Source organism: Typopeltis vanoorti, chromosome 3 (genome assembly GCF_054136105.1).
Source record: "Typopeltis vanoorti isolate ZY-2024b chromosome 3, IOZ_Tvanoo_1.0, whole genome shotgun sequence".
Classification (NCBI taxonomy): Eukaryota; Metazoa; Arthropoda; class Arachnida; order Uropygi; family Thelyphonidae; genus Typopeltis; species Typopeltis vanoorti.
The window spans coordinates 66,792,182-66,819,592 of record NC_143551.1 but is presented as its reverse complement, the minus strand read 5'-3'; the positions used below and the strand labels follow the sequence as shown (position 1 = coordinate 66,819,592).

Sequence of the window (27,411 nt, the reverse complement as noted above, 5' to 3'; positions counted from 1 at the left end):
TTAACATTTCTGTGTTCAACTTTCAATGAAAACCTTTCTAAAAATAGAAAGGTTAGGCTAGGTTATAGAAAGGCTATGCAATAAAACAGGCATCCTGTTTGTCTGCATAGCCTCCATCAACAGTTGTTTCTTTTTTTGGTCTGTGGGCAGTCCTCCTTGATTCCCACAATCTTCGACAGACTGTCATTTCAAGAAATTTAATCCCACTATCTGCCAAACCTCTATTTAAGTCTATAGCAGACAATATTGGATTCATTTTGCTTTTCCTAACTAGTAAACAATCTTGAGTAAGTGTAGTTTTTTTTTTCACCCATATTTTCATTTTCTGTCAGGAGAAAAGGTACTTGACTGATAGAAGCATTGATTGGTGTTATGTGAATAAGATAGTTACTACAGGCTTTCCACAGTGAGTCTTTGAATCCATGGAGATGTCAGAGATGATGATAAATTACAATAGTGAACAAGCCATTTTTGCTCTAAAATAATTGTCTGCCTTTATTCTCATTAGCACTGAGAATAAAAGTTTATTGTATATTTTTAAGTGTTATGGAATTCAGTGTCTTTTCCCTAAGCAGTAGTAACTGATATGCAACAGCATACCAGCTACTTCTCTTACATGATGATACCAGTATGTGGAAGTTTTTTTCACTTGGCTATGCTACCAATTTTATATTTGGTTTAATCCTTTATCCAAGTGTAAGCAAACAAAGTTTGCACCTGAAGTATTTTCAGGACTGGGGCAACTCGTGGTAAAGGTGGGATAAGTTCTGATCACTTGCCTTAGTATCCCATAATGCAAAGCACATCTCCTTGCAGACATGCATACTGCTATGCATTAAGGGAAGGGGTCACTACCCAGACCGGTTTTGACCTTTATTGAGGTCTTGTTAGTGGGAGCCAGACCCAGAGGTGGTGATACTAAGGTGGAAGTAATGCGGAAGTCAAACCAAGTTAAAAGACTTCTATCTCTAATCCAGAGAATTTTAGTAATAAGGTGTTGACACCCTTTGGCAACTGGCATATGGTGATATGACTTCTGCATTACTTCCACATTAGTATCACCACCTCTGGGTTTGGCTCCCACTGACGAGACCTCAATAAAGGTCGAAACTGGTCTGGGTAGTAACCCTTCTCTTAATGCATAGCAGTATGCATGTCCTCAAGGAGATTGGCTTTGCATTATGGAATACTAAGGCAAGTGATCAGAACTTATCCCACCTTTACCACGAGTTGCCCCAGTCCTGAAAATATTTCAGGTGCAAACTTTGTTTGCTTACACTTGGATAAAGGATTAAACCAAATATAAAATTGATACCAGTATAGTGCAAACTTTCTGAGATATTGCTGCAGCCACAGACCATCAGCTTCTTTTGCATGCTAATATTGATATATAGAATGTAGAGAAAGGTAAAAGCTTGTCAATAACCCCTTCAGTGTTTAGCAGTCATTTAGCACTCAGGAAAAGGACAGCACTTGAATTTACATAGAAGAATTTAATCTGTTTTTTATAGAAAGTAATTTTGTTTACATTAAAGAATGTAAGTCAATTTCCAGACTTAGGTTTGAATGTGTAATTAGAAGTTACTGTAAATTAAAGATACCAAGAAATTATATTCTTGGTTTAATCCTTTATCAAAATGTAAGCAAACAAAGTTTGCATGCGAAGTAACTTCATGACTGGGTAACTCATATATAGAGGCTATTGACTTCACATCACTTGTCTTTGTATCCCATAATGCAAAGCACATATCCTTATGGGTATGCATAATGCATAGTATTATACATACCTGTACGGATATGTGCTTTGCATTGTGGTTACTAAGGCAAGTGATGTGAAGTCATAAGCTTCTACATACGAGTTGTCCCAGTCCTGGAAATAGTTAAGGTGCAAACTTGTTTGCTTACACTTGAATAAAGGATTAAACCAAGTATAAAATTTCTTGGTTATGTTTTATTTATGGTACAACCAAGCAGAAAAACTTCCAGCAAATAGAAGTTACTGTTTTGATAATGAATTTATGAGACTTGATTTGTCTTATAGTCATAGAGGGGTGGGGGGGGGAGAAACTTCTTTTGGAAAGTCATTCATGAATACATTTGAGAATTTTGCAGTTATAAAATAAAGCTAGTTTTGACTTTTCTTGTGTGTGTGGTGAGAAATTCATGCTTGTTTAAATTGTTTGTCATACCTCTTAAATTTTAGGAGCATTTTGTAGTCACTGTAATTACATAACATAAGTGGGGAGTATCTCTCATCTTTTCCATCATTTTTTTGTTTTGTTTCAACTGCATTGACTCAACAGATAGTGTCAATGCAATTGAAACAAAACAAAAAAAAATTATGAAACCTTTAAAAAAATTCTTTCTCATTCATTTCATCAGCATTCTTAACATAAATGCCAACTTAAATGTTCATCACTCACAAATATCCAGACTTTTTTTTTTTGACAAAATTCCAAATTATTTCCATAACTGCAGTCCATTTTAACTGTTCAAACTATACTATATATGATTCTTTCTGCACAGCAGCATACTAATATCTCTTGCCAGAAAATGCCTAAACTTGAATCTCCACTTCTTGAGCCTATGGTTTAAGATTTCTTTGCCTCATGTGTCATTCATCTACTGTCTTTACATAACTTGAACTTCTTATCCCTGACAGTAAAGCCATTTTCCTTGGTGATTAGTCCCACTTTACTAGCTCACTTTTTTCTATTTCCACTAATCAAGATGGATAAAGCAATGGCCTAAAGCAGATTATTCAACTACCAACCAGAATACCAGTCTTCTCTGCTCGACATTGGATTTTTTCCCTAATCGGTTTTTCTTCAATGTGTGCTATTGAAGTGGCATCTCCTCTTTGTAATTCAGGTGATCTCATACAAGTTTCATCTCTAGTAGAAATGCTCTCCCCCTCATCCATTCACAACCTTGCCACACATTCTTTCTTGATGATGATCTTTCCAATCATCAAGACTTTTATTCCTTCTTTCTGTGGTCAGACTACTTTTTCTATTCTCCAGATACTTGCGATGGGACAGAAATTGATTTTGGAAGGCCTTCATAATCCACTCTGTTTAGGATTCCTGCCAGTATCCAAGCTGTGATTTTTCTAGAGGTATATATGTGCTCGAGCAGTCAAAAAGCTTAGAAGTGACTTGATATGAACTCCAGAGTTTGTCTGACTTTGAAAATTAAAAACTTTCATCCTACACCAGTCAGTCATTCTTTTTAGTCCCTGGTAGAAGCTGTTGGGTGATATTTCTGTTTTCTCTCTCTCATGCAAAGAAAAAGAAAGTGAGAGAAGGAGAACTTTCATCCAACTCCTGCATAGATGACCAAGGTAAATCACCTCCATTTTTACTTGAAACATTGCAGCGCATGTTTCTTGTGACCTTCCAACAGAAAGATATCAGAAGAATCTTGATCACTCTGTGTACCAAAAATCTTCTAGTCCAAATGTTATTTCATCACTTGTGCTGAAGAAATGTGCTCTTGAACTGACATTTGTCTTTTATTATCTCCTAACTACATTATACTCTGCTAGCATCCAGTCCATGTGTATATATATATATAGCAGATTCCAGAAGAGATATCTACTCTTAGCTGTAGAATAACACATATGCCACAGTAAATAACTTTTTTGTTATTAAATATTTTGTCTTATGTATCATAAGACATCATCAGTACAATTATCAAGCAACAATAGGAAATGAATTAAAAAAACAGTAGTGCACATGTTTAAATTGAAATCTCTCTACATATATAGTCATGTTAGTGGATTAAAACTAATGGGCTGAAATTAAAACTGAGTCAGAAACCCACTTCATGATATTTGTAATGGGGTAGATTTTCATTGCCCAGGCAGGTTAAAATAGTTTGTTTGATCTCTAGAGCAGGGTTTCTGGATTACTTAACCTGCATTATACAAATGGGAACTGCACACTTCCCCTATGGATTAAGAAAATTTTCCAACTATGGAAAATTTATTTCAGAATTACTTATACTGGTTTTTAATGATGCTTGGTGTCTTAATTTCTTTTTGTGACTATATAAAACTCAAGTCACATTGAATTTTTTGGTACATTTTGGTAAAAAAAACACAATTATTTTGCATGTGTGTGTGTGTGTGTGTTTTAAATTCACAAATTGAAAATAGTTTGCAGTTAGCAACCACCACTTCCAAGTAATCAGTTAAATATATAGCCTCAGAAATAAGCAGCACCATTTGCAGCAGTTACCTTCGCTAGCCATTAAGAACTGCATTTTTTTCCCCCAAGAAACTTATGTTTCGTTTGCTTGCAAGAAAGCTGTGCAGAGTTGGGATATGGTTTGTTTAGATAAGTTTAAGGATTTATTATTAAATGTTGTAATTAAGCAAATTCTTCCTATATTACAACTCACAGAACACACTGCTGAACTAATCCTTAATTTCTTAAATATTAAAGAAATTAGAATAATTTAGAATTTATCCTCTGTTTAGTATAAATCTAAATGAATAAATATAATTTCATTGTATAACTTAGTCACTTTAAAAAAAATTGTAAGTTGCTTGTAATTGTAAATTTCAGGGTTAAGCAGATAAAATGTTTTCCAAACACAACATTTTTAAATATTCTAGGGTAATCTGAAGCGTCCACGTAGTCCTTCACCTCCTCCATCTGGTAGCTATCAACAAGGTTATAACTATAAAACACATGCAACCACATATGGACAAAGTAAGTGACATTTTATTAATTTCTCTTTTTCAACATATGATTTATGTATATATTGTTTTCAAGAGAAATTAATAGCTAAAAGAAATTAGCTGTTGAATTTAATTTAATATCAGGGTATTTGTCTTGATGTTGGTATTAATCTCAAATCTCAGAAGTCAAGCTTAAGATTTATTGCAGCAGTATTCATAATTACAGTTTGCTTTTTTTTTGTCTCTGGTGTTGATATTGAAGCTTATTTAGAGCCTGCTCACAGGTTTTGATATGCTGAATAGATTAATTTTTCTTGCATGTCAATAAGTTCCATTTGTAAGCTTGGATTATTATTACTATATAACACTCAGTTAAACTAAATAATTTCACTTTAAAATGGTTCACTGCCTTCTCACAGCTCAATAACTTATCTTCATATAAACATCTTAGAATGTTAATCCTATCACATATCTACATAGTATCAAAGCATGTATTTATTCTCTGAGTTAGAGTGGTTTATTTTGCAGATGAAAATTCAAAGTATTTGGGAGGAAAAAAATCCTGCCATCTTTGTGAGAGATTGGCTAATTCACTTCATTTTAAAAGTTTTTTAAATATTCCTCAATCCTAGATAGGATTCAAATGCAAATTTCATCCAATAGACATCAGTATCGACAGCTTGAAGAGGCCTGATTTTGAAATAAATTATTAAATATTACATGTATTTATTTAACAGCTGTATGTTTTGTCGAAGGCCTTATATATATTCCTATTTTTCAGAACTAAATTTTATATATATGTAGGGATGCTTAAGGGTCAAAGCTGAATAACTGAGAGTAGACCTCCACATAGCCTTTAAAGGAATATGGAGAACCAACCAAGGTTTCTGACCTAATGTCCAATCCTCACCTTCTCGTGGTACACCCTATTAGGTATCTACCTAAATAGTGAATGAACGAGGATGGGCTGGCAATTTGGAATTTAGCTGACCAAATTGTATTCTTATTGGCTTAAACTACAAATAAAATGATGGTACAACATGATAGAATTTCATGCCTGCTAGGGCATCACCCTGTTAAACAAGGCACCCGTTGTTTTCATTAGGGAACCAAGGCAAACAGCGAAAAGTCAGCTACTGGAACAAATTCTGAAACACGCCCCAACTCATCATCACCAACCAGAGTTCAAGATCAGTACTATCAACATAAGAAACCTGAATGGCAAAAAAATGGAGCTGGCTAAGGAATTGGATAAGTACCATATTGAGATAATAAGGGTGACTGAAACAAAACAACAACAAAAAAAAAAAACTGGTAAGATCTTTCTAAGCAATAAATACAAAATATTATATTTCAGGCAATAACAATCAGGGAAAAGGAGTAGTATTCAACACTAAATATGAGGCTAATCTTCTTGAATGGCTGGCAATATCAAGTAGAGTGATGTGGGCAAATATCAGAATGGAGAACTGGATAATGAGACATATTTGTGCTTGTGGTCCCACGGAAGAAAGTTCTATTTAGGTAGAAGTAGAGGAATTTTTTTGATGATTTAGAGAAAGCAACTGACACAATGAAAAAAAGAAAAGTTGGTCCTTGTTGGGGAGCTAAATAGCAGAGTAGGAAATGATTGTTGTCAGACATCACTTAAATATTTTGGAGAAATTTGGAGAAAAGAGTAAAGCTAATAATAATGCCAAATACCTGTTGAATTTCAGCTCAGGACATGGATTGGTTATTACTAACAGAATGTTCCAACATAAAAATGTGCACAAATTCACATGGAGAGAAGTGTAAGGAATAAGAAAAGTCTCGTTGACTGTGTTATTGTTGATAGTGATGTTTTCTCACTGGTGCAGGACACTAGGGTGTACAGAGGATTTGAAATTGGAAGTGATCTCCATTTTGTCTTGAGCAGGATAAAATTGAATTTCATATTGAAAAGAAGAACATGTAAGAAAGATTTAAAGTGAATAAAAGTTGAGAATCTCTCAGATGTGATCTGTAGACTTAAATACACAAACATTATTCAAGAAAAAATGAAAGAGTTTGAGAAGAGGAACCAAACGCTTGTGCTAAAAAAAAACTAAAGAAAGAAAGCTAAACACTGTGTAACTAGTTTAGTTTAACTAGTTAAACAAAGGTCATGGGAGGAGTTTGGTAAGAACATAGAAAATAAAATATGAGGAAGGTGGCAAGATATTCTGGAGGTTGTTGAAGAAGCTCAGAAATGGAGGAAAGAGTGCTGTAAAAGGAATTAGAAATGATAAAGGTGATGTGAAAACTGGAGAAAAAGATATCCTTGATGTATGGAGTATTTGTTCAAAAAATTGCTAAATGTAACTGCTTTGCACAGTTGCAAAAAACACTCAACAGGCGTGCAATCAGAAATACATATCCATACTTGAAGTGGAAAAAGCCATCAAAAGCCTGAAATGTGGAAAGGCAGCAGGAGTAGATGATATTGTTCGACCAGAATTGCTCAAGTATGGAGGTATAAAAGTCTTGCACTGGCTGCACTGCATAGTTCAGAAGGCCTGGACAGAGGAACGAATTCCAGGTGATCAGAGTAGAGCTCTCATAGTACCATATGTAAAAAGGGAAATAAAATTGAATGTGAGAATTACAAAGTATTTTTTTACTGAGTGTTCCTGGTAAGATTTATGCCAGTATACTTGAGAAACGGTTGAGAAAGATTGTTGAAGGGAAGCTTGATGAAGAACAAGCTGGATTCAAGCCAAATAGATACTGTCAGGATCAGATATTCACTTTACGACAAATAGTTGAGAAATTGTGGGAATATAACAGTGATCTGTATTTAAGTTTTGTAGACCTGAAAATGGCATATGACAAGGTGCCGAGAGGAAAGCTATTCAAAATGCCAAAGTTATGTGGTGTCAATGGGACATTTTATCAAGCAATACTTAGTCTTTATTTGAGTTGTAAGCAATTAGAATTGAAGGAAGTACAGGAAGTTGGTTTAATATTAAATCTGGTGTCAGACAAGAATGTACATTATCCCCTCTGTTATTCATTTATCTATATGGATCACATTACAAAGGAAAGTGATATTAAACCTAATATCAAAATTGGAGATGTTAATCTCGGCTCTTTACTTTATGCAGATGATGTTATACTTTTAAATAAATCCAGTACAAGTCTGCAAATTCTCGGACTAAATTGAATAACTGTTGTAAAAGATATGGTATGAAGGTCAGCAATAACAACACAAAGACAATGAAAATAGGCAGCAACATTAAAAATATCAGCTGCATTGTGAATAGAGAACCTATAGAACAAGTAAAACATTTCAGCTACTTAGGAATTATTTTTAGTGAAGATAGTAAATTAAATATGGAAATAGACAACAGAATCAACAAAGCCAGTATGGTAGGAAGTCAACTGAGTAAATGTATATGGAATGAGAGAGAAATTAGTCAAAACACTAAAGTAGCTGTATACAAGACAATGTGCAAACCAATTTTAACTTATGGATCTGAGAACTGGGTTATAAATAAAATATTTGACCAAAGACTAGAGACCACAGATATGAGAATCCTGAGAAAGATTAGTCGCATGAACAGATGGCATCAATGGCAATATCATATTAAAAACGAGGATTTTAGGAAAGAACTTGACATTGTTAGCATCCAGGAATGTGTTAGCAGAGTTTATCTCAGTTGATATGGTCACTTAAACAGAATAGGAGAGAAAAGATTAGCAAAACAAGTGTCCTGTGCCAGAATGGCAGGGAGGAAGACCAAGATATAGGTGGATTGATACAGTAAAAAGTGTCTTAGAAAATCAATATAAGATCTGATAATGCTGGAGTATTGACAGATAACAGATTGATTTGGAGGAAAATTGTTGGTAGGAAGTTTGTAATGATGTAAGTTCTTCATGTATACTATCATAATATCCTTTACATCCTTTAAGGGTACACGTCAGGAATTTGATGATGATGATGAATGTTATATATTTTTACAAGTTAATACTTGTTTTACTCTGGCTTCAATTTATTTACTCATGTAAGATGATTAGGTTGGCAATAGAGGTTTTTATAGGAAATGGGAGACTGTAGCTTGTTTTTACTGTTTTTTTCCAGACATGATAAAATTATAAGTGTAGTAAAACTAAAGATCCCAGAAAATATTTACCAAAATCTGAAAGTTTGAAAATTCTCTCATCAAATTCCCAGTATATGTCCTCAGGGGAGTTGTATAAAATTAGTTTAGTGTTTTAGCTAATTTTTCATTTTCCATATAAATTTATTCACCTAACTCCCCACTATACTAGCTTTTTTTTTTTTTTTAAATCTTATCCTGTTGTCTGTTTAATTTGCCATCATCACTAAAAATTGGGCCTAAAAAAGCTGAAATGTTTTATTTGTTCTGTAGTTTCTTCATTCAGGATGCAGTTGATCTTTTCCTTGTTCCTACCTATTTTCATAGTCTGTCTTTTTATGCCGATTTTCATACCAAATTATATTACAGGACTTATATCAAATTGATTTATCAGTATAATATCTGCATAAAGTACAGAGCTTCCATATAGATGAACAACAGCGGTTATAAGATGCACCCTTGTCTTACACCTGATTTAACATTCAATCATCATCCAGTACCTCTTTCAATTCTAACTACTGACTTACAACTCAAATGTCGATATGTTGTCCCATTTACCATATAACTACATCATTTTGAACAGTTTTTCTCTTGGCACAAGGTGCCAAGAGAAAAATTGTTCAAAATGCCTTTTCCAGATCTACAAAACTTAAATATAGATACTTATTATATTTCCATGATTTCTCAACTATTTGTTTTAGAATGAAAATCTGATCCTGAACTCATCTTGCTCTTCTCCAAGCTTCCACTTCCACAATTTTTCCTAGCCTTTTCTCAAGTTTCTTTCCATTAATCTTGCCGGCAACACTCAGTAGTGATATTGCTCTGTAATTCTCACATTAAGTTTTATTTCCATTTTTTATAAATGGGTGCTATATGACCTCTACTCCTGTCATCTGGAATTTGACTCTCTGACCATGCCCTCTGAATTTCGCAGTATAGCCACTCACCTTATAACCCGAAGTATAAAAACTTTTATACTTCCATAGTTCAACATTTCTGGTTGAATATCACCTGCTCCAGCTGCCTTTCACATTTCAGGATTTTTTTTTTTGACCTCAATATTGAGATGTACTTCTGTTTGCATTTCTGTTGAATGTTTCTGACACCATGCTGTCATTGTTTCTTTTGTTCGGCAGTCTTTCAAAGTACTATGTGAACTTTACTCCTGTCATCTGAAATTTGACTCTCTGACCAGGCCTTCTGAATTATACAGTGTAGCCACTGTAAAACTTTTATTCCTCCATATTACTCTAAACATTTGGAATATCTTTAATTTTTGTGTCACCTTTATTATATCTGATAGTTCTACATTACTCTTTCCTCTGTTTTTAAACTTTTCCAACGGTCTGCAAAATGTTTTGCACCTTCCTGATTTTTTTTAAATGAAAGTTTTCCTATGACTAGTTTAGCTAAGTTTTACAAAGTTTCTCTTTCTTACATTTTTCTTTGCATTCTTTCAGCACAAGCTGGCTTACTTGCCAGGAACAGCCCCCCCCCCAGGAACTTTCGTATGCATTCTTTTCCTTGAATGCCCCTTTAACTTCCTGAGTCTACCATGGAGTCTGATTTTCTATCTTTGCAGACCTCTCCACATGCCCCTCTCTCTCTCTGGCTGAATCAGTGTTTTCTTCATTCTGCCATTGAATCTCCAAGATCTGGTTTTTGTTTTGAAACTAATTTTTTTCTGGACTGGTATTCGAGTGTACAGTTCATGTCTGGAAGTTGCTCAACTTTCTTACACGCTATTCTTTTCAATATGATATTCACTTTTATTCTATCTTAAAACTAAATGATGATCCCCCTATTTCAAATCCTCTATATACCTTTTATAACCTGAACCAGCATGAAGATATCACTAGCAATCAATTACTTGTTGGATTTCTGTTCGGGACAAAAATCCAGCAAGCCCAAATCACTGCTTGATATTGCTTGCTACTTGAGGAGATTATCCTCTTATTTGGTATTGAATACTATACCCACTTATTCATTTCTGTGATCATTATTGCCTCAGTATAACATCTTGTATCTGTTTCAAGTATCTCACTTGTTTTTGTCTTCTATGTTTTGGTAACATCTATTATGTCTGTTTCATATCTCATTCTTTCCTAGTTCCATTTCTTTTCCTTTGATTCTTATGTTGATGGTGCCAATCTTGAACTTTTTTATGTTGAGCCCATACATTAGAGGTTGGTTGATCAACCTATAGTACATTAGTACTGTATATGGGGAAGTGGGTTGGGAAAGGATAAACTTGTTTGCATTTGATTTAAAAGCCTGTATATTGTATTCCTTGGGAAACACATTGGGGGGTGGGGGAGACTGTTCCATAGTACAGTAGTAGCAGGGAGGAAGAAAAGAAACTTGTTCTGTGAGTTTCAAAGTGTACTATAAAGGGATGTTGGATGGCAGTTGCATGTGTAAATGGACTTAGTACTGAGTGGGAAATTATTGATGCTATTTCAGATGGACATTTGCCATGGAAATATTTATAGAATACACATAATGCAGAACCAAACGCTTTTGCAAAAGTGAGAGGAGTGAGTTGGTAAGAGATGGGTTATTAATTAATCTAATTGCCCTCCTCTGTTTTGAGTCAAGCATTTTGAGGGAGCTCTTAGGGGCCCCCACTCCAAATATGAGAGGAGTATTCAATAGCTGGGTGGATTTGCAATTTGTATAAAGTTAACAGCTGTTTAGAGGTGAAGTAGTGTCTTGAGTGAAAGAAATCCTAGTTTTTTAGAAGTTGGGGGATGCAATGGTTGTTTATGCCAGGAGGAGAGGCTTGATGTCAAGATGATTCCAAGAAGGGAAATCTCATCTTGTCTGGAAATTTGAGTCTTGTCAAAAATAATACTGGGAGAAAATGTTTTTATGAGAAATAAGACAGAACTGGATTTTACTAGCATTGAAATTGATGAGGTTATCTGAACTCCATTGCAGGATGGTTTGGAGATCAGAATTGAGAACAGTGGTGGTTGTGCTGTAGGTTGAAGTGAGTTGTGTAGAGTAAGGTTTATCAAATGAAAGGGAGGAGTGCAATGCGTTGTCATCTGCAAAACTGTGTATTGGGTTGGAGGTCAACTGAAGTAGGTCATTGATATATAGAAGGAAAGAGGGTTGGTGAGAGAATAGAACATTGTGAAACTCCAGCATTAGTTGGATGGTGAAAGTATAAGAAACCAAAGCTGGCAATTCAACTGCAGAAGTCCTGAGACAAACCAAACAATGGGAGTTTATTTAGTATGCCTTTGTACCAGACCTGGTCACAAGCTTTGGAGATAATCAGTGCAGCCACTTGAGATTCACCAAACTTCTCCATGGCATTTGTCCAGAGATGGGTAGTATATGTGAGTAGATCTCCTGTTGATCAGCAGTGATGGAATCTATACTCGTGGTTGTTTGTAGGAGCTGGGAATTGATGGTTTTCTCCATTACTTTAGGTAGACTGAAGTGAGTGAGATAGGGGTAGTTTGATGGCAGTGATTTTTTGCCCTTTTTTGGGGAATGGGTTGAATATAGACCAATTTCCAGGCTGTGGGATAGATACCAATGGAATAAGAGAGTATATACAGGCAACATAGGATAGGAGTCAGTTCTGGTGCCAAAAACTTCAGGACAATTGTGGAGGAATGCCATCAGGGCCAGGAGACTTTTTTGTGTTTAATTTGGGCAATATTTTTCTAATCTCTTTCTGGCAAAAGGATATAAGGGGCATCTGGAATGGTTGGGTGGGGGGGGGGGGATTTACCATTGTTAGTTATGCATGCATTGGAGGCAGTGTGTGTGAAGCCAGGAGATTGGCTTCTTATGTGATCAATGATGCAATAGAGCCATCTGGGTATGATGAGTGGGGAATAGTGTTGTTCAAAAATTATGACCAAAAGGCTCAGCTTCCGTTTCGACGAGCTGCAAGTTTCTTGTTGTTGTTTTTTTGTGCCAAAAACTTCAGGACAATTGTGGAGGAATGCCATCAGGGCCAGGAGACTTTTTTGTGTTTAATTTGGGCAATATTTTTCTAATCTCTTTCTGGCAAAAGGATATAAGGGGCATCTGGAATGGTTGGGTGGGGGGGATTTACCATTGTTAGTTATGCATGCATTGGAGGCAGTGTGTGTGAAGCCAGGAGATTGGCTTTTTATGTGATCAATGATGCAATAGAGCCATCTGGGTATGATGAGTGGGGAATAGTGTTGTTCAAAAATTATGACCAAAAGGCTCAGCTTCCGTTTCGACGAGCTGCAAGTTTCTTGTTGTTGTTTTTTTTTACTCTGCTTTGGAAGCATTGATAGCCTTCTTACAACTATTTTTCAAGATGGAGTTCTTGATGTGATCCAGTTGTGGTATGCTTGAAATTTTATTTGTATATCTTTTGAGGAATCAGAGCTTAGAACTTTGCTGATGTTGAGTTGAGGGGTTTGTTACAGTAGTTGACTTCACTGTTCACTCTATTTTCCTGATGATGATGGGGAACCTTGTTTAACTGGGTGTGATCTCAGCCAGCATGAAATATTGTCATATTATACTATCATTTTATGTTGGTTTAAGTCAGTAAGAATAGTTTGGTCAGCTAAATCCCAAATTGGTAGCCCATCTTCATTTATTCAGTGTACATGTTGATACTAACAGGGTGTACCATTAGAATGTAAGGATTGAACATCAGGTCAGAGGCCCTGGTCAGTTCTCTGTTCCTTAAAAGGCTACATGGAGGGAGGTCTCAGTTGTTCAATTTGACCCTTAAGCAACCGGATTGTGAAAATTTTAATATCTTCAGATAGTGTTAGCAACTATATCTTTTGCCCTCCCCCCCCTCCTCCTCTCTGTCTCTTTCTCTCTCTCTGAATGTTTATTGATAATGAACAAAGCAGATCAGTATGCTTTCAGTTTTTGGTTGAAAACTATACATTTGCCATGAAGCAGCATAATCAGAAATTCTGGTTACAGTATCCTTGTGTTTTTTGCAGCTCCTGCCCATAAGTTTTTGTTAACATACAGTATATTCTTACCATGGGTGGGATAATGCTCTTGAGACAAAATGCAACTTTTTCAAGCTGCTTCATTAAATTACCCTTCCAAGAAAGGAAATCTTCCTTTTAGGTTTGCACTGCAGTTAAAGCACTTCTAAATTGTTTAAAAATATTCTAATTCAGCATTTTCCAAAGTGTGGGCCATGAGAAAATTTTGTTGGTGAATAAATATTTTTATCTTGGTTTGTAAGCTTTCAGATAGTTTAGATTATTAGGATTTTTAATATAATATATTAAAAATCCTAATAATTAAAAAAGTTCTTTTACATAATTTGTTTACTTTCAATATAATAATAATTATGCATAATATTTCCACACATGCTGTATATCTCAACACACGAGTGTATAGTGGTACATAAGATCGACCACTGTATTATGCTGATAAACTAATCCTAATTTTCATTCGACTTAAATTTTCCACTGAAAAATGTTAAGGTTATATATGTATATTATACCAGCTACTGAACAATTTTGCACTTAAGGAAGGTATATGAAGGCTCACCTCTAATGAGAAAATATGACCTATCAGTAAAGGGTGGGATATAGGGCCTAGCGGGTTGCTGAGTACTAAACTCTATCTTGTATTGTTCTTCATGGATATGTTCATACAGAGATTTTTTTAATTAGTTAAAGAAGTGCATTAGCACAGTAATGTTAGCCTACACTTAGTATATCTATTAACATGACAAAATACCATTGTGCTTGATATAGCAGTTAAAAATCTAGCTGTTGTGATTCTTATAATTGGGAAAAATCTGAATTAATTCAAAGACATAAAGCTGAAAGAAAAGTGTGTTGCAGTAAATAGCATCACCCTGTTTTCTGTCACTTGTGCATTTAATGTTCTAATAATTTAGCTATGTAAAAGTGACAGTTACAAATGGGGAGGCACCTATGTGTCTCCTATGGCATCTTGAAGACAGTTGGGCTAATAAAAGCTTCTGATTAAAATCTTAAAAGCAGCCTAATTAAAGGAATAAATATTCAAAAGGATTTAGTCTATTTCCTGAGTTCCTTTAAATTAGAAAAAAATTCTTTGCATTTCCATCACATCTCAAAACTGTTAGCTTTCCTATCACACATTTTATATTAATGGATTGTCATCAGGAGACCTTGACTACAGCTTGATGTTTCGATCTAATTCTTCATACCTGACCTCTGAAATTGCTTTCTTTTTCTATTTTTCACACAGATTACATTTGAATGTGCAATAGCAACTTGCAATCTTAAAGTACTATTTCTTTCATATTTTCTCAAAACCAACTTCATTCTTTGATATTTGATTATATGTTATGTTATTGATTCATGTTTCAGGTCCATCAGCAACTGCTGTTGTTGCAACTTCAACACCATATCCAGGTTATGCTGGTCCACATCCTCCAAATCAGTATTCACAGGCACCAGATCAAGGAATGGGAGCAAAACATATTCCACCAGGTTATCATATATCTCATATTCAGCAAGGTAAAAGAACTGTCTTACAATGTTGATTATTTTGTTTACTTCCATCTCTTCTAAATGGATTAATTTTGGCCATATTTTATTTAACAGGTGTGATTAACATTTAGTAATATTTAATGATACTTGTTAAGGGTTAACAACATCAATATTTAGTTCTAATTACTGGTTCTTAATTATTATTATTATTATTATTACCATCAGACTTCCAGGGGTTAAGAAACTCTTGGGTGGTCTTACACACACAGACACACACACACAGCTCATGCATTCAAATCACCCACAACTCCACGCAAAAAATCTTCTACTTCGCCTTCCTGCTCACACCCTCTTTGTACAGCTTCCAGGAATGTCCTATTTTCTCTCCCCTTTTTCCATCCATTCTATGAAAAATCCCATCCACAATTAATCTGGTAATTATCTCTTACCAACATATGTCTTGATCACATCCCCCCCCCCTCCTTCTATCCACTAAGCTATGTAATTTGCATTCTTAATAATCTGTCCAGAGACCCAGAACCAACTTAATCATCTCTGAATCCTCTCTAACACATCATCCTTTTCAAATCCAGCCAACCAAATCTGTGTACAGTAATCCATGTATGCAGTTTGATCCAAGCTTTGTATGGGAATCATAGTCCTTACTTATATATGTTGGTCTTCTCTGCATCATTGCCATAATCTGCTATGCTGTTCTCATTGTTTTAGCAAAATGTTCCCAAAATTTTAGGTTCCTATTCACCATCATCCACTGATCTTTTATCTCCCCCACCTCCTCTAAGATATCCCCACCACCAATCTTATACTCTGCATACCATCTTTGCTTCCCAAATTTTTAAAAACTTACACTTTGCTACACTGTCATTCTCACACAACACATTTGCCCATTCACGTCTATTCAAGTCCTCTTGCAAGGCTACAACATTCATTCTGCTCCTCTTAGCTCTCCCCAAATATACATCATCTGCAAACAATTGTATATTACCATTCGATCCTTTTCCAGTGTCATACAAATTAAACAACAATGTCCCCAAAACAAATCCCAGAAGCACACTACCTAGTGGCTTTCCTCTTCTGGGATGTTGCTCCCCCATTGATACCTATTAGACAGCTAGTCTCCAATCCTGTGCACTAATCTACAATCCAACCCCATGTTTAATTTGCAAAAACTTGCATACACAGTAGTATATTCATCTTCCCTTGGCCAATGAATTTGTCACCTTGTTATAATAAGTAAGCAGATTAAAACATGATCTTCCTTTTAGCAAACCCATGCTGTCCATCAAAGAGAATTCTGCTGCAGTCAACCCAGTTCTGAATCCTGGTCTTCACTATCCTCTCTAACACTTGACCACAACTCCAGACAGGCAGATTGCCCTATAATTTGAGCCTTAGTCTTATTTCTCCCTCCCTTTATGAAGATGGACAATTTTGTCCCCTTTCCACTCCTTTAGAACTTGGACCAATCTAAGACTTGTGTTAAAAAGGTAAGCTAAAGCTGTTAACTGCCCGGAACATTTCCTCAAGACACATGGTGTACCATCAATTCCTGTAGCTTTATTGACATCAAGTTTACTCACTTCCTCATATACCTCCTGCTCACTCACCATCAGTGGCTCTTCCCCCTGCTTTTAATATCTGCATTATGTTAGTCACAAGAATGGAATACCTTAATGAATTGCTCATTTAACACCTCTGCTATGGTGGTATAAAAGTCTTAAAGTGTCTGCACTGCAGAGTTCAGAATACCTTTACAGAGGGGCAAATTCCCAATGATTGTAGTAGAGCTCTCATAGTACCCATATATAAAAAGGGAAATAAAACTGAATGTGAGAATTACAGAGGTATTTCCCTACTGAGTGTTCCTGGTAAGATTTATGTCAGTATACTTGAGAAACGGTTGAAGAACAAGCTGGATTCAGGCCAAATAGAGGCTGTCAGGATCAGATCTTCCCTTTACGACAAACAGTGGAGAAATCATGGGAACATAACAAAGATCTGTATTTAAGTTTTGTCAATCTGGAAAGGGCATATGACAAGGTGCCAAGAGAGAAGCTATTCAATAGCTACAGTTATATGGTGTCAATGGGGCATTATATCAAGCAATACTTCGTCTGTAATTGAGTTGTAAGTCAGCAGTTAGAATTGAAGGAAGTACAGGAAGATGGTATAATATTAAATCTAGTGTGAGACAAGGTTGTACATTATCCCTTCTGTTATTCATTACTTTCAAAACTTAGTTTTGAAAGTGACTGAGAAATTACAAGAATCTGTGTGTTAAGTCTTAAGTCTGGGAAAAACTCATCATAAAAGTTTAATGGAGTGAAACAACACTAGGAAATGATTAAAAATAGTATTGGATGCTTCCAATATTTCATCTGTTACAGAAACATCATCAGGGAGTACAAAATGAGACTTGTAAAACACACCAAGGCAGCACAAAATGTGACAAACACATGGATGAAAGACTAAGTCCTAATTAGGTTGGAGTGCCCCTATGGACATCTGTTGGCAGCCTAGGATGTAAACTGGAATTTCGAAGTATTAGTGTTTCCCATGTTTTAGGAAGTTTTATACATCCATATTTATTCAAATTACGCTGATTTTTAAGATCAGCAGTGGTTTCTAAAAGCAGTCTTTCTCTTCTAAATTTACTGTAATGGAGTATGATGGTCTTTTTTCAATTGATTCTGTGAGCTGTATCTAAAGTGTAATCTGCAAGGCAAGATTGACCACGGTAATGATTGCAGATATATTTTTTATGTTCTTCCATTCAGATGGTAGCTGATCTTCCTATCTGTCCATAGTTAGCCAATTTGCAGGAACAAAGAACTCTATATTTGTCATGTTGTACCATCATTATTTTATTTTGGTTTAACCAATAAGAATACAATTTGGTCGGCTAAATCCCAAATTGCCAGCCCATCCTCGTTCGTTCAGTATTCAGGTAGATACCCAACAGGGTGCACCACGAGAAGGTGAGGATTGGACATTAGATCAGAAGCCCTGGTCGGTTCTCTGCATTCCTTTAAAGGCTATGTGGAGGTCTCCTCTCGGTTATACAGCTGTATTTGAGTTGTAAGTCGGCAGTTAGAATTGAAGGATGTACAGGAAGATGGTTTAATGTTAAATCTGGTGTGAGACAAGGATGTACATTATCTCCTCTGTTATTCATTATCTATATGAATCACATTATGAAGGAAAGTGGTATTAAACAACATGATATCAGAATTGGATATGTTAATGTCAGCTCTTTGCTTTATGCGGACGATGTTATACTTCTGAATAAATCTGCTACAAGTTTGCAAGATTCTCTGACTAAATTGAATAACTGTTGTAATAGATATGGTATGAAGGTCAGCATTAAAAAGACAAAGACAATGAAAATAGGTAGAATTGTTGAAAATGTCAACTGTGTTGTGAATGGGGAATCTGTGAAACAAGTAAAACATTTTAGCTACTTAGGCACGAATTTTAGTGAAAATGGTAAATTAAATATGGAAATAGACAACAGAATCAACAAAGCTGGTATGGTAGGAAATCAATTGAATAAATTCATATGGAATAAGAGAAAAATTAGTCGGAACACTAAATTAGCTGTATACAAGACAGTGTTCAAACCAGTTTTAACTTATGGATCTGAGAGCTGGGTCAGAAGTAAAACACTTGACCAAAGACTAGAGACCGCAGATATGAGAGTCCTGAGAAAGACTAGAGGAGTGAATGGATGGCATCAATGGCAATATCATATTAAAAACGAGGATGTTAGGAAAGAACTTGACACTGTTGGCATCCAGGAGTGCATTAGCAGAGCTAATCTCAGGTAGTATGGTCACTTAAACAGAATGGGTGAGGAAAGATTACCAAAACAAGTGTTCTCTGCCAGATTGGCAGGGAAACGACCCAGAGGAAGACCAAGATATAGGTGGATTGATATGGTACAATCCACAATTCTAAGGTACAATGTGCCTTAGACAATAGAAATATAAGATCTAATAATGATAATATTAGAGTCTTGACAAGTAATAGACTGATTTGGAGGAAAATTGTAGATAGGAAGTTAGTAATGATGTAAATTTTTCATGTAGTACTATCATATCTTGTACACCCCTTGAGGGTACATGTCAGGAATTTGATGATGATGAACTCTATATACATCTAGAACTGAGAAGGGAGGAGTTTATCTTTAGTGGAGCAGATAATAGTAGCTAGTTTTAGGTGGGATTTTGAGAGTGGTGCAAACATTGTATTTCTTTAAAATCCTGGATATGTTTTTTGATGGTGCCTCAGACATAGGGGAAGGTGATAGCATTACTAAAATCTTTCTGAAGATAAGGTCGTGGATTGGAGGAAGGATTGATTATTTTTTCAATATTGTGAGAGCTGTAGTCATTAGAAAAGTGTGGTGTATATGATTGATTTCTGTTGCAAGAGAGATCTCATTGGAACAAAAGTTATAAGATCTATTGGCTATTGTTTATATGACACCATATTGTTGAAAGGGGAAGGATGATGGGAAAGTTTGTGAATGTATCTGCCTGTGTGAGTAGGTTTTCTATATGCTGAAAAGGACAGGTTACTATTAGCTAGGAAGGTGACCAAGATATCTAGAAAGGCCAGACTATTATTATTTTTCCTTTTCCATTGTGAATTGGATTTTAGGGTGAAGACTATTGAGGTGACTTAAAAGTGTTTCTGACATAAGACTAAATACAAAAGCAATCATCTTCAAGTCTTAATCAGCTTGAAGGTTTGAGAGGAGCTGAGTAAAGAGCTTGTTTTTCAAAATCTTCAATTAAAAAAAAAAAAAAAAATTGGCAGGATGAAACCCCATAGAGGGTATCCTCTGTTTATAAATTTTGTCCTTACAAGAGAAATAACTGGAATGGACAGCAGAGGAAAAGCGGTCAATGGTATCAAGGGGAAAAACTTTAAAAGCAGTTAAGTTTCATTTAAGGGAATGTTAGAGAACAGTGAAGTGAAGTCAAAGCTCGCTAGGATATCATCATCATTAACAATTATTTTCAATATTATATTTTTATTGGAGCTTTTAAAATGGGAAGAACTATTTATCTTAGGAGAGAATTGGGTTTATAAATCTTAGGCAGGCCATATATTGGTGGGTGGGGGGGAGGGACAGCAGACTGGTTTCGCGTTTGTGATGTCAGAAGACCAGTAAAAAACTTTTTTGAGTAGGCTTTTTAATTTCTTAATTTGAAATTTACGAAAAAATTTATCAATTTTTTTTGTATATTTATGACTCTATTTTCAGTCAATATAAATATTACCTTCAAATTTTCAAATGGAATATATAGAGTTGCAATCAGATATTCAACTCAAAGAAAAATTTGATTCATGTCTCTTTGCTAGATTTTTATAAGAACTATCTTCCCAAAGAAAAATATCCTTCACTTTACTACCTAAATAGCTGAAATGTTTTATCTTGTTCCACAGGTTCTCCATTCACAACACAGTTGACATTTTCAATGATTCTGCCTATTTTCATTGTCTTTGTCTTTTTATTGCTGACCTTCATACCATATCTATTACAACAGTTATTCAATTTAGTCAGAGAATCTTGAAGACTTGTAGCGGATTTATTTAGAAGTGTAACATCATCCGCATAAAGCAAAGAGCTGACATCAACATTTCCAATTTTGATATCATGTTTAATACCACTTTCCTTCATAATGTGATCCATATAGATAATGAATAACAGAGGGGATAATGTACATCCTTGTCTCACACCAAATTTAACATTAAACCATCTTCCTGTACTTCAATTCTAACTGCTGACTTACAACTCAAATAAAGACTAAGTATTGCTTGATATAATGCCCCATTGATGCCATACAACTGTAGCATATTGAATAGCTTCTCCCTTGGCACCTTGTCATATCCCTTTTCCAAATCGACAAAACTTAAATACAGATCTTTGTTATATTCCCATGCTTTCTCCACTATTTGTCGTAAAGTGAAGATCTGATCCTGACAGCCTCTATTTGGCCTGAATCCAGCTTGTTCTTCACCAAGCTTTTCTTCCACAATTCTTCTCAACCGTTTCTCAAGTATACTTGCATAGATCTTGCCAGGAACACTGAGTAGGGAAATACCTCTGTAATTCTCGCATGCAGTTTTATTTCCGTTTTTATATATGGGTACTATGAGAGCTCTACTCCAATCATCAGGAATTCATCCCTCTGTCCAGGCTTTCTGAACTATGCAGTGTAGCCACTGTAAGACTCTTATACCGCCATTCTTCAGCATTTCTGGTCGAATATCATCTACTCCTGCTGCCTTTCCACATTTCAAGCCTTTGATGGCTTTTTCGACTTCAAGTATGGATATGTATTCCTGACTGCATGCCTGGTCAGTGTTTTTTACCACTGTGCTGTCATCACTGCTTGTTTCATTTAGCAGTTTTTCAAAGTAATTACTCCATACTTCAAGGATATCTTTTTCTCCCGTTTTCATATCATCTTTATCATCTCTAACTCCTTTTACAGCACTCTTTCCTCCATTCCTAAGCTTCTTCAACAACCTCCAGAATATTTCGTCACCTTCTTGATATTTAATTTCTATCTTCTTGCCAAAGTCCTCCCATGACTTTTGTTTAGCTAGTTTTACACAGTGTTTAGCTTGCTTACATTTGTCTCTGTATTCTCTAAGAGCACAAGCTGACTTATTTGCCAGAAACTTTTGATATGCTTTCTTCTTTTCCTTCACTGCCTCTTTAACTTCCTGTGTCCACCAGGGAGTTCTGATTTTTTTATCCTTACAGACAACCCCACCACATGCCTCTCTGGTAGGGAAATACTAATACTTTAAATATTAGTGATTATATCCTAGGCTGCCAACAGATGTCCATAGAGGATGCCCCCACCTAATTAGGACTCAAGTACTTTCAACCATGTGTTTCAGTTAGTTTTGTGCTGCCCTTTTTTTTTTTTTTTTATTATTATTTTTTTTTTTTGTGTGTGTGTGTATTAAAGTCTCATTTTTTACTTTCTGATGATGTCTGCAACTGAGATGAAATATTGGAAACATTAAATACTATTTGTAATTGTTTCCTGGTGCTCTTTCACTCCATTAAACTTTTATCATGAAATTAAAAGAATACTATCTTCATCATGACTAGTCTTGATATTAATCTAAAGTTTATACCATACACTGTTCTTTTATTATAGCTTTTGAATAAGATTCTACTGGTCAAACTGTTAGTTCTCATAAGAAATCCTATGTGAATTCATGCAATCTTACATATAAAAATTGTTTCCATAAGCGAAGTCTTAGTGTTTAAAAATATATGAATGCATAGTTTGACCCAAAAAAAATTTAAATGATATAGATTCAAATGTGAGAATTGATTGATCTGGAGAGGGCACTAAAGAAGTATAGAAATGTGACCTTGGTAGTCCAAACAAATCAGATTAATCCTAAGTTTTTTGTACATTGTATCCATCAGTCAGAAACCAGAGAATGAAACAGTATCAAAATCAGCATATAGCAAATGCTTAATGGCTTGTGTTAAAAACTCCAGCTTCTCACTTAGCTTATAACTGTAAAAAAAATTAAATTGTAAGTTACACAAACAGCATCTTGATGTTAACGGAGACAGAGCATAAAAAGTACAATGCTATCATATTGAACTTTTATTCTTAAACAGACGAGATGCTAAATGATGACATCTGTAAGCTCTCAGAACAATGCAAATTTTACCTCAGATAATTGTCACGTGTCATTGCTTTGGGCCAATGAACACACATGGATATGATTGAATCTCCCACGTCTTGTGTCTTAGTGACTTGTACTGATGTGCAGTATACTGATGAGCAGATCAGCTTTAATAACTACAGTGAATAACATGTCAGAAGGCACCTCTTCTTGTACAAGACCAGCTAGATCTCACCTGTGAGCATCAGGAACAGGGTACAAGATTATGGCAACAACTGGAAGAAAAATGACAACGTAGAGATGATGCTTGGACAATCAGTTATAAAAAAAAAGGAGTACTAATGGGAAAAGCCAGTCCTATCCTACAAACAACCAGTGCAAAAACTTGAACTTTATCCCTACAGAGGAAACATGCATGACCCATGCAGTCAACAGCATGCCTCACAGAACCTTCCTAATACACTACACCAGCATACATGGCCTCAGTTCCAACCTCACCTACTTTGCCTGATAGAAACCCAGATTTCTACTCCCCCATACTACTCATCTCAGCTTTCCCAGTTCTCAAACATAGGGTTTGTGCATATGATTGCTCCTATATATATTCTCAAAGAATGTTCAATCTGGAATTTCCCAGTTTTGACCTCCTTTGGCTGTGAAAGTTTTTGTACCTTAGTCTGTCAAATTCATCTGCTATCTCTACCACTCTCCTGAAGCCACCAACCATTGAAATTTTTGATTTCCTTTCTTTAAATGTCAACATTCTTCAATCCAACTTTCCTAACAGAAAGATAATTTTCCTTGGAGACTTCAGTGTTCACAACACTAGCTGGCTTTCCTATTCCAACTGCACAGATCAGGCAGGTAGAGAGGCCTAGGTGCATACTAGGCAAGGTATTCTAGTAGTAGGCATGCATACTACTACTAGAATACCTTGTACCTCTTCCTTACTAGCGACCCATTCAAGTACGCTGTAAGAGTCCGTTCTCAAGGCAGTTCAGACCACAATCTAGTTCTGATCTCTTTCCCCATGAAACTGCACGAACACAATCACTAGCATCCATGCACATTTGTCATTATAAGAAAACCAAGTGGGATGATCTGCATAACTGCTATACCACATTATCTTGGGTGGATTATTGCTTCCAGCCATCTGACCCAAACCTATGCTCTGAACTTATCACCAAAATAATTCTTGTTGATATGGAAACATTTATTCCCCATTCCACCCTAACTTCCCATCCCTTATCTAAGCCTTGGTTAGGTGCTGAAGTCATACAGGAGAGAAGAATTAAGCATACTATAACTGGCTTGCATCCAAAACTCCATCTACCTATATTGTTTTAACCAAAGCCTGGAATAGCTGCAAGAAAACAGCACGTCAGACACCAACTTTGAGAGAGCTAAAAGCAGGAAACTTGCATCTTACCCAAATGGCAGCCATGCATTCTGGTCTCTAGCCAAAGCAACTTCTGCCAACATTGCTCCCACTACTGTTATGTCCTGATGGTTCTGTTGCAACATCACCCACAGAAAAAGCTGACCACCTGGCTTCCTACTCCTTCAATTCTTGTACTTCTCATTTCGTTAAATGTCCCCCAACTATTCTAGGCACTAAGTGCCTAGTTTGTCCTTTCACTACAAAGAGATTAGAAAAATTCTGCTCAAATTGGATACCAAAAACAAAGTCTCCTGGTCCCAGTGATATTTCTCTCATTTTCCTAAAAGTTTGTGCTCCAGAGTTGATTCCCATTCTATGTTGCCTTTTTTACGCTTTCTAATTCCACTGGTATCTACCTTGTAATCTGGTAATTAGCCCACATTCACTCTATCCATAAAAAGAGTCGCAAATCTACACCTTCAAACTACCATTCAATTTCACTTATCTCTGTTTTTTCGAAAGTAATGGAATGAGCCATCAACACTCAACCGCTATGCTACCTTGAAAACTAGACTAATAAATAACCATCAGTATGGATTCCATTACTGTCAATCAACAAGCGATTTACTCACTTATGTCATCCATAAGTGAGTAAATCCCTAACTTTTCCAAATACCATGGAAAAGTTCGGTGGGTCTTAAGTGGTTGCCCTTGATATCTCTGAGTTTTTTACCAGGTCTGCAATGATCTGCTATGCTACCTGATAAACTCGCATCAGGTCTATCCCAACTTCTGACTGGATACTTACTTTGTGTGATGATGGATGGTTCTCTATCTTCTATCTATACAACTGATACAGGATACCATAAGGCTCTGTTCTCTCACCCACCCTATTCCTTTTATATAAATGATCTACTCCAGAAGACTACCAATCCAATATAGGAATGTAATGTGCTGATAACAGCACATTACGTTCCTCCTTTTCATTCAACAAACCTGCCAATGTCAAATTACCAGCCTGATTGGCTGAGCCAGGTAGCATACAAGCTCTCCAACCAACAGGTTGCAGGTTTGAATTCCACTGTGGACATGAAGGTTTGTGAGTGTCTTTAGGTGGGGATGAATTTCATTGCCTGGTGTGTGTTTAGTCTCTAGAGCAGGATTTATGGACTATGTAATATAAAATTGATAAAAATAGGAGAAAAAAAATTCTTAGCCCACCCACGGTAATTGTTGCCTTTTTTTTTTTACTATATTTTCGAACAAGACGCAAGCGAGCGTAAGGTAAAGCATGCACAGTAGCAACCTCGCTTTCGGTGGCAACCTCCCTTGGCAGTCGGCACGTCTTCAACAGTTCCTCTGTTGATTTTGTGTTTGAGAAATGGGTTATTTGTGTATTTATCATTAAATATTTTGTGATGTTTTGTGCAACATGGCCCCTACACGAATAATCAAAAAACCTAGTGAAGAATCATAGAAAAAGAGGCAAGCAACTGATCTTTAACAAAGTTGCACGTTATAAAGCAACATGAAGCTGGTAAGCCCATCAATGTGATCGTACATGACTTCGCATGGTCTCATTCTACAGTGACGACCATTTTGAAAAATAAGGATAAAATTGTAAAAGTGATCTGCGAAAGGATTTGCTTAAATTGATGATAGTGACGCAGCAACAATAAGGTCCTATCGGTGATATGGAAAAGTTACTTGCATCATGGATAAAGGACCTGAACCAAAAGCGCATACCCCTTAGCACTGTGACCATAACCGCTAAGGCACTAAGTCTCAACATGTTGAAGGAGAAAGCAGAACCTGATTATGACCATGAGATTCAAGCAGAGTTTTGCACTGCATAATGTGAAAATGTATGGGAATCTGCAAGTGCTGAGAAGGCTGCCAAGGAGTTTGTGGAAAAATTGGATAAAATTATTACGGAGGAAAATTATTTGTCACAGCAAATATTTAATATGGATGAGACATCCTTGTTTCAGAAAAAAATGCTTGAGCAGACATTCATCCACAAAAAGCTAAAATCTATACCTAGTTTCACAGCTCTTAATGCCCGTATTATGATTCGGTTACAGGTAATGTGGTTGGATATAAACTGAAACCATTTGTGATATGGCACAGAATCCACAAATCTTCAAAAACATTAGGAAGCATACTCCGATACTTTTATCGGAGCAATAAAAGTCATGGATGATTCAAAAATGTCTTAATCAACTGTTATGTGAGTGAAATAAAAAGCTATTGTGTGAAAGAAAACGTAGAATTTGAAATTTTATTAATTCTAGATAATGTTCAAGGTCATGTTTCTCCCTCTTATTATCTATGGAGAATTTTTTCACGAGCCATTTCTGCTACTGAAGGAAATGACCAGACTCATGCAATTCTGGAAAACATTCAATATTTTTCATGCTATTAAAATTGCTGTGGCTTGGGACGAAGTGACCTCTCAGTGTATGAGTGGCATATGGTAAAAGACATTAAAAAGGTTTGTGCATGATTTTGGAAGTTTGTAATAGTGGGCCTAGCAAACAATCTGAATCTTGAAGTGAATGGTGAATTAATTCAACTTATAGAAAGTTCTCCTGAAGAGTTGACCAACAAAGAATTGGTCGAACTGGAGGAACAACTGTTGCAGAGGAGGAAAAACGAGAAAAGGAAGAGGGAAAAGAGAAATAGGAAGAGGTAATTAAACAATTTACAGTGAAGGGTCTTGCAGAAATGTTCTTTGCAGTTAGTGATGTTCTCAAAATGTCTGAAGACATGGACCCCCAATGTTGAATGCTATTTAATAATAAAATGAAAGTACATGATGCGTTTGCTTGCTATGAACAAATTTATGATGAAAAGAAGAGGAATAAGCAAAGCACATTGGACAGTTTTGGGAATGATAGGAGAGGAGAGGAGAAAATGGAATTGGATGTGGAAATGGAGAGAATGGAAACAGTAGGAGAGAGAGGTATGGGAGTGCTAGAAGGGGAGAGAATGGAAACAGTAGGAGAGAGAGGTATGGGAGCGCTAGAAGGGGAGAGAATGGAAACAGTAGGAGAGAGA

At 35.9% G+C, this 27,411-nt stretch overlaps 1 protein-coding gene across 1 annotated transcript in view; it reads left to right on the top strand.

Annotated features, from left to right (window-relative positions):
- The window catches only part of LOC150108231 (uncharacterized), a 133,357-nt gene that overhangs the window by 50,480 nt on the left and 55,466 nt on the right, over positions 1 to 27,411 (top strand). Inside the window, exons 7-8 of the mRNA XM_090390430.1 lie at positions 4,622 to 4,718; positions 15,153 to 15,302. Coding sequence (XP_090246556.1) covers positions 4,622 to 4,718; positions 15,153 to 15,302 — 247 coding nt within the window. The remainder of the gene's footprint in view (positions 1 to 4,621; positions 4,719 to 15,152; positions 15,303 to 27,411) is intronic.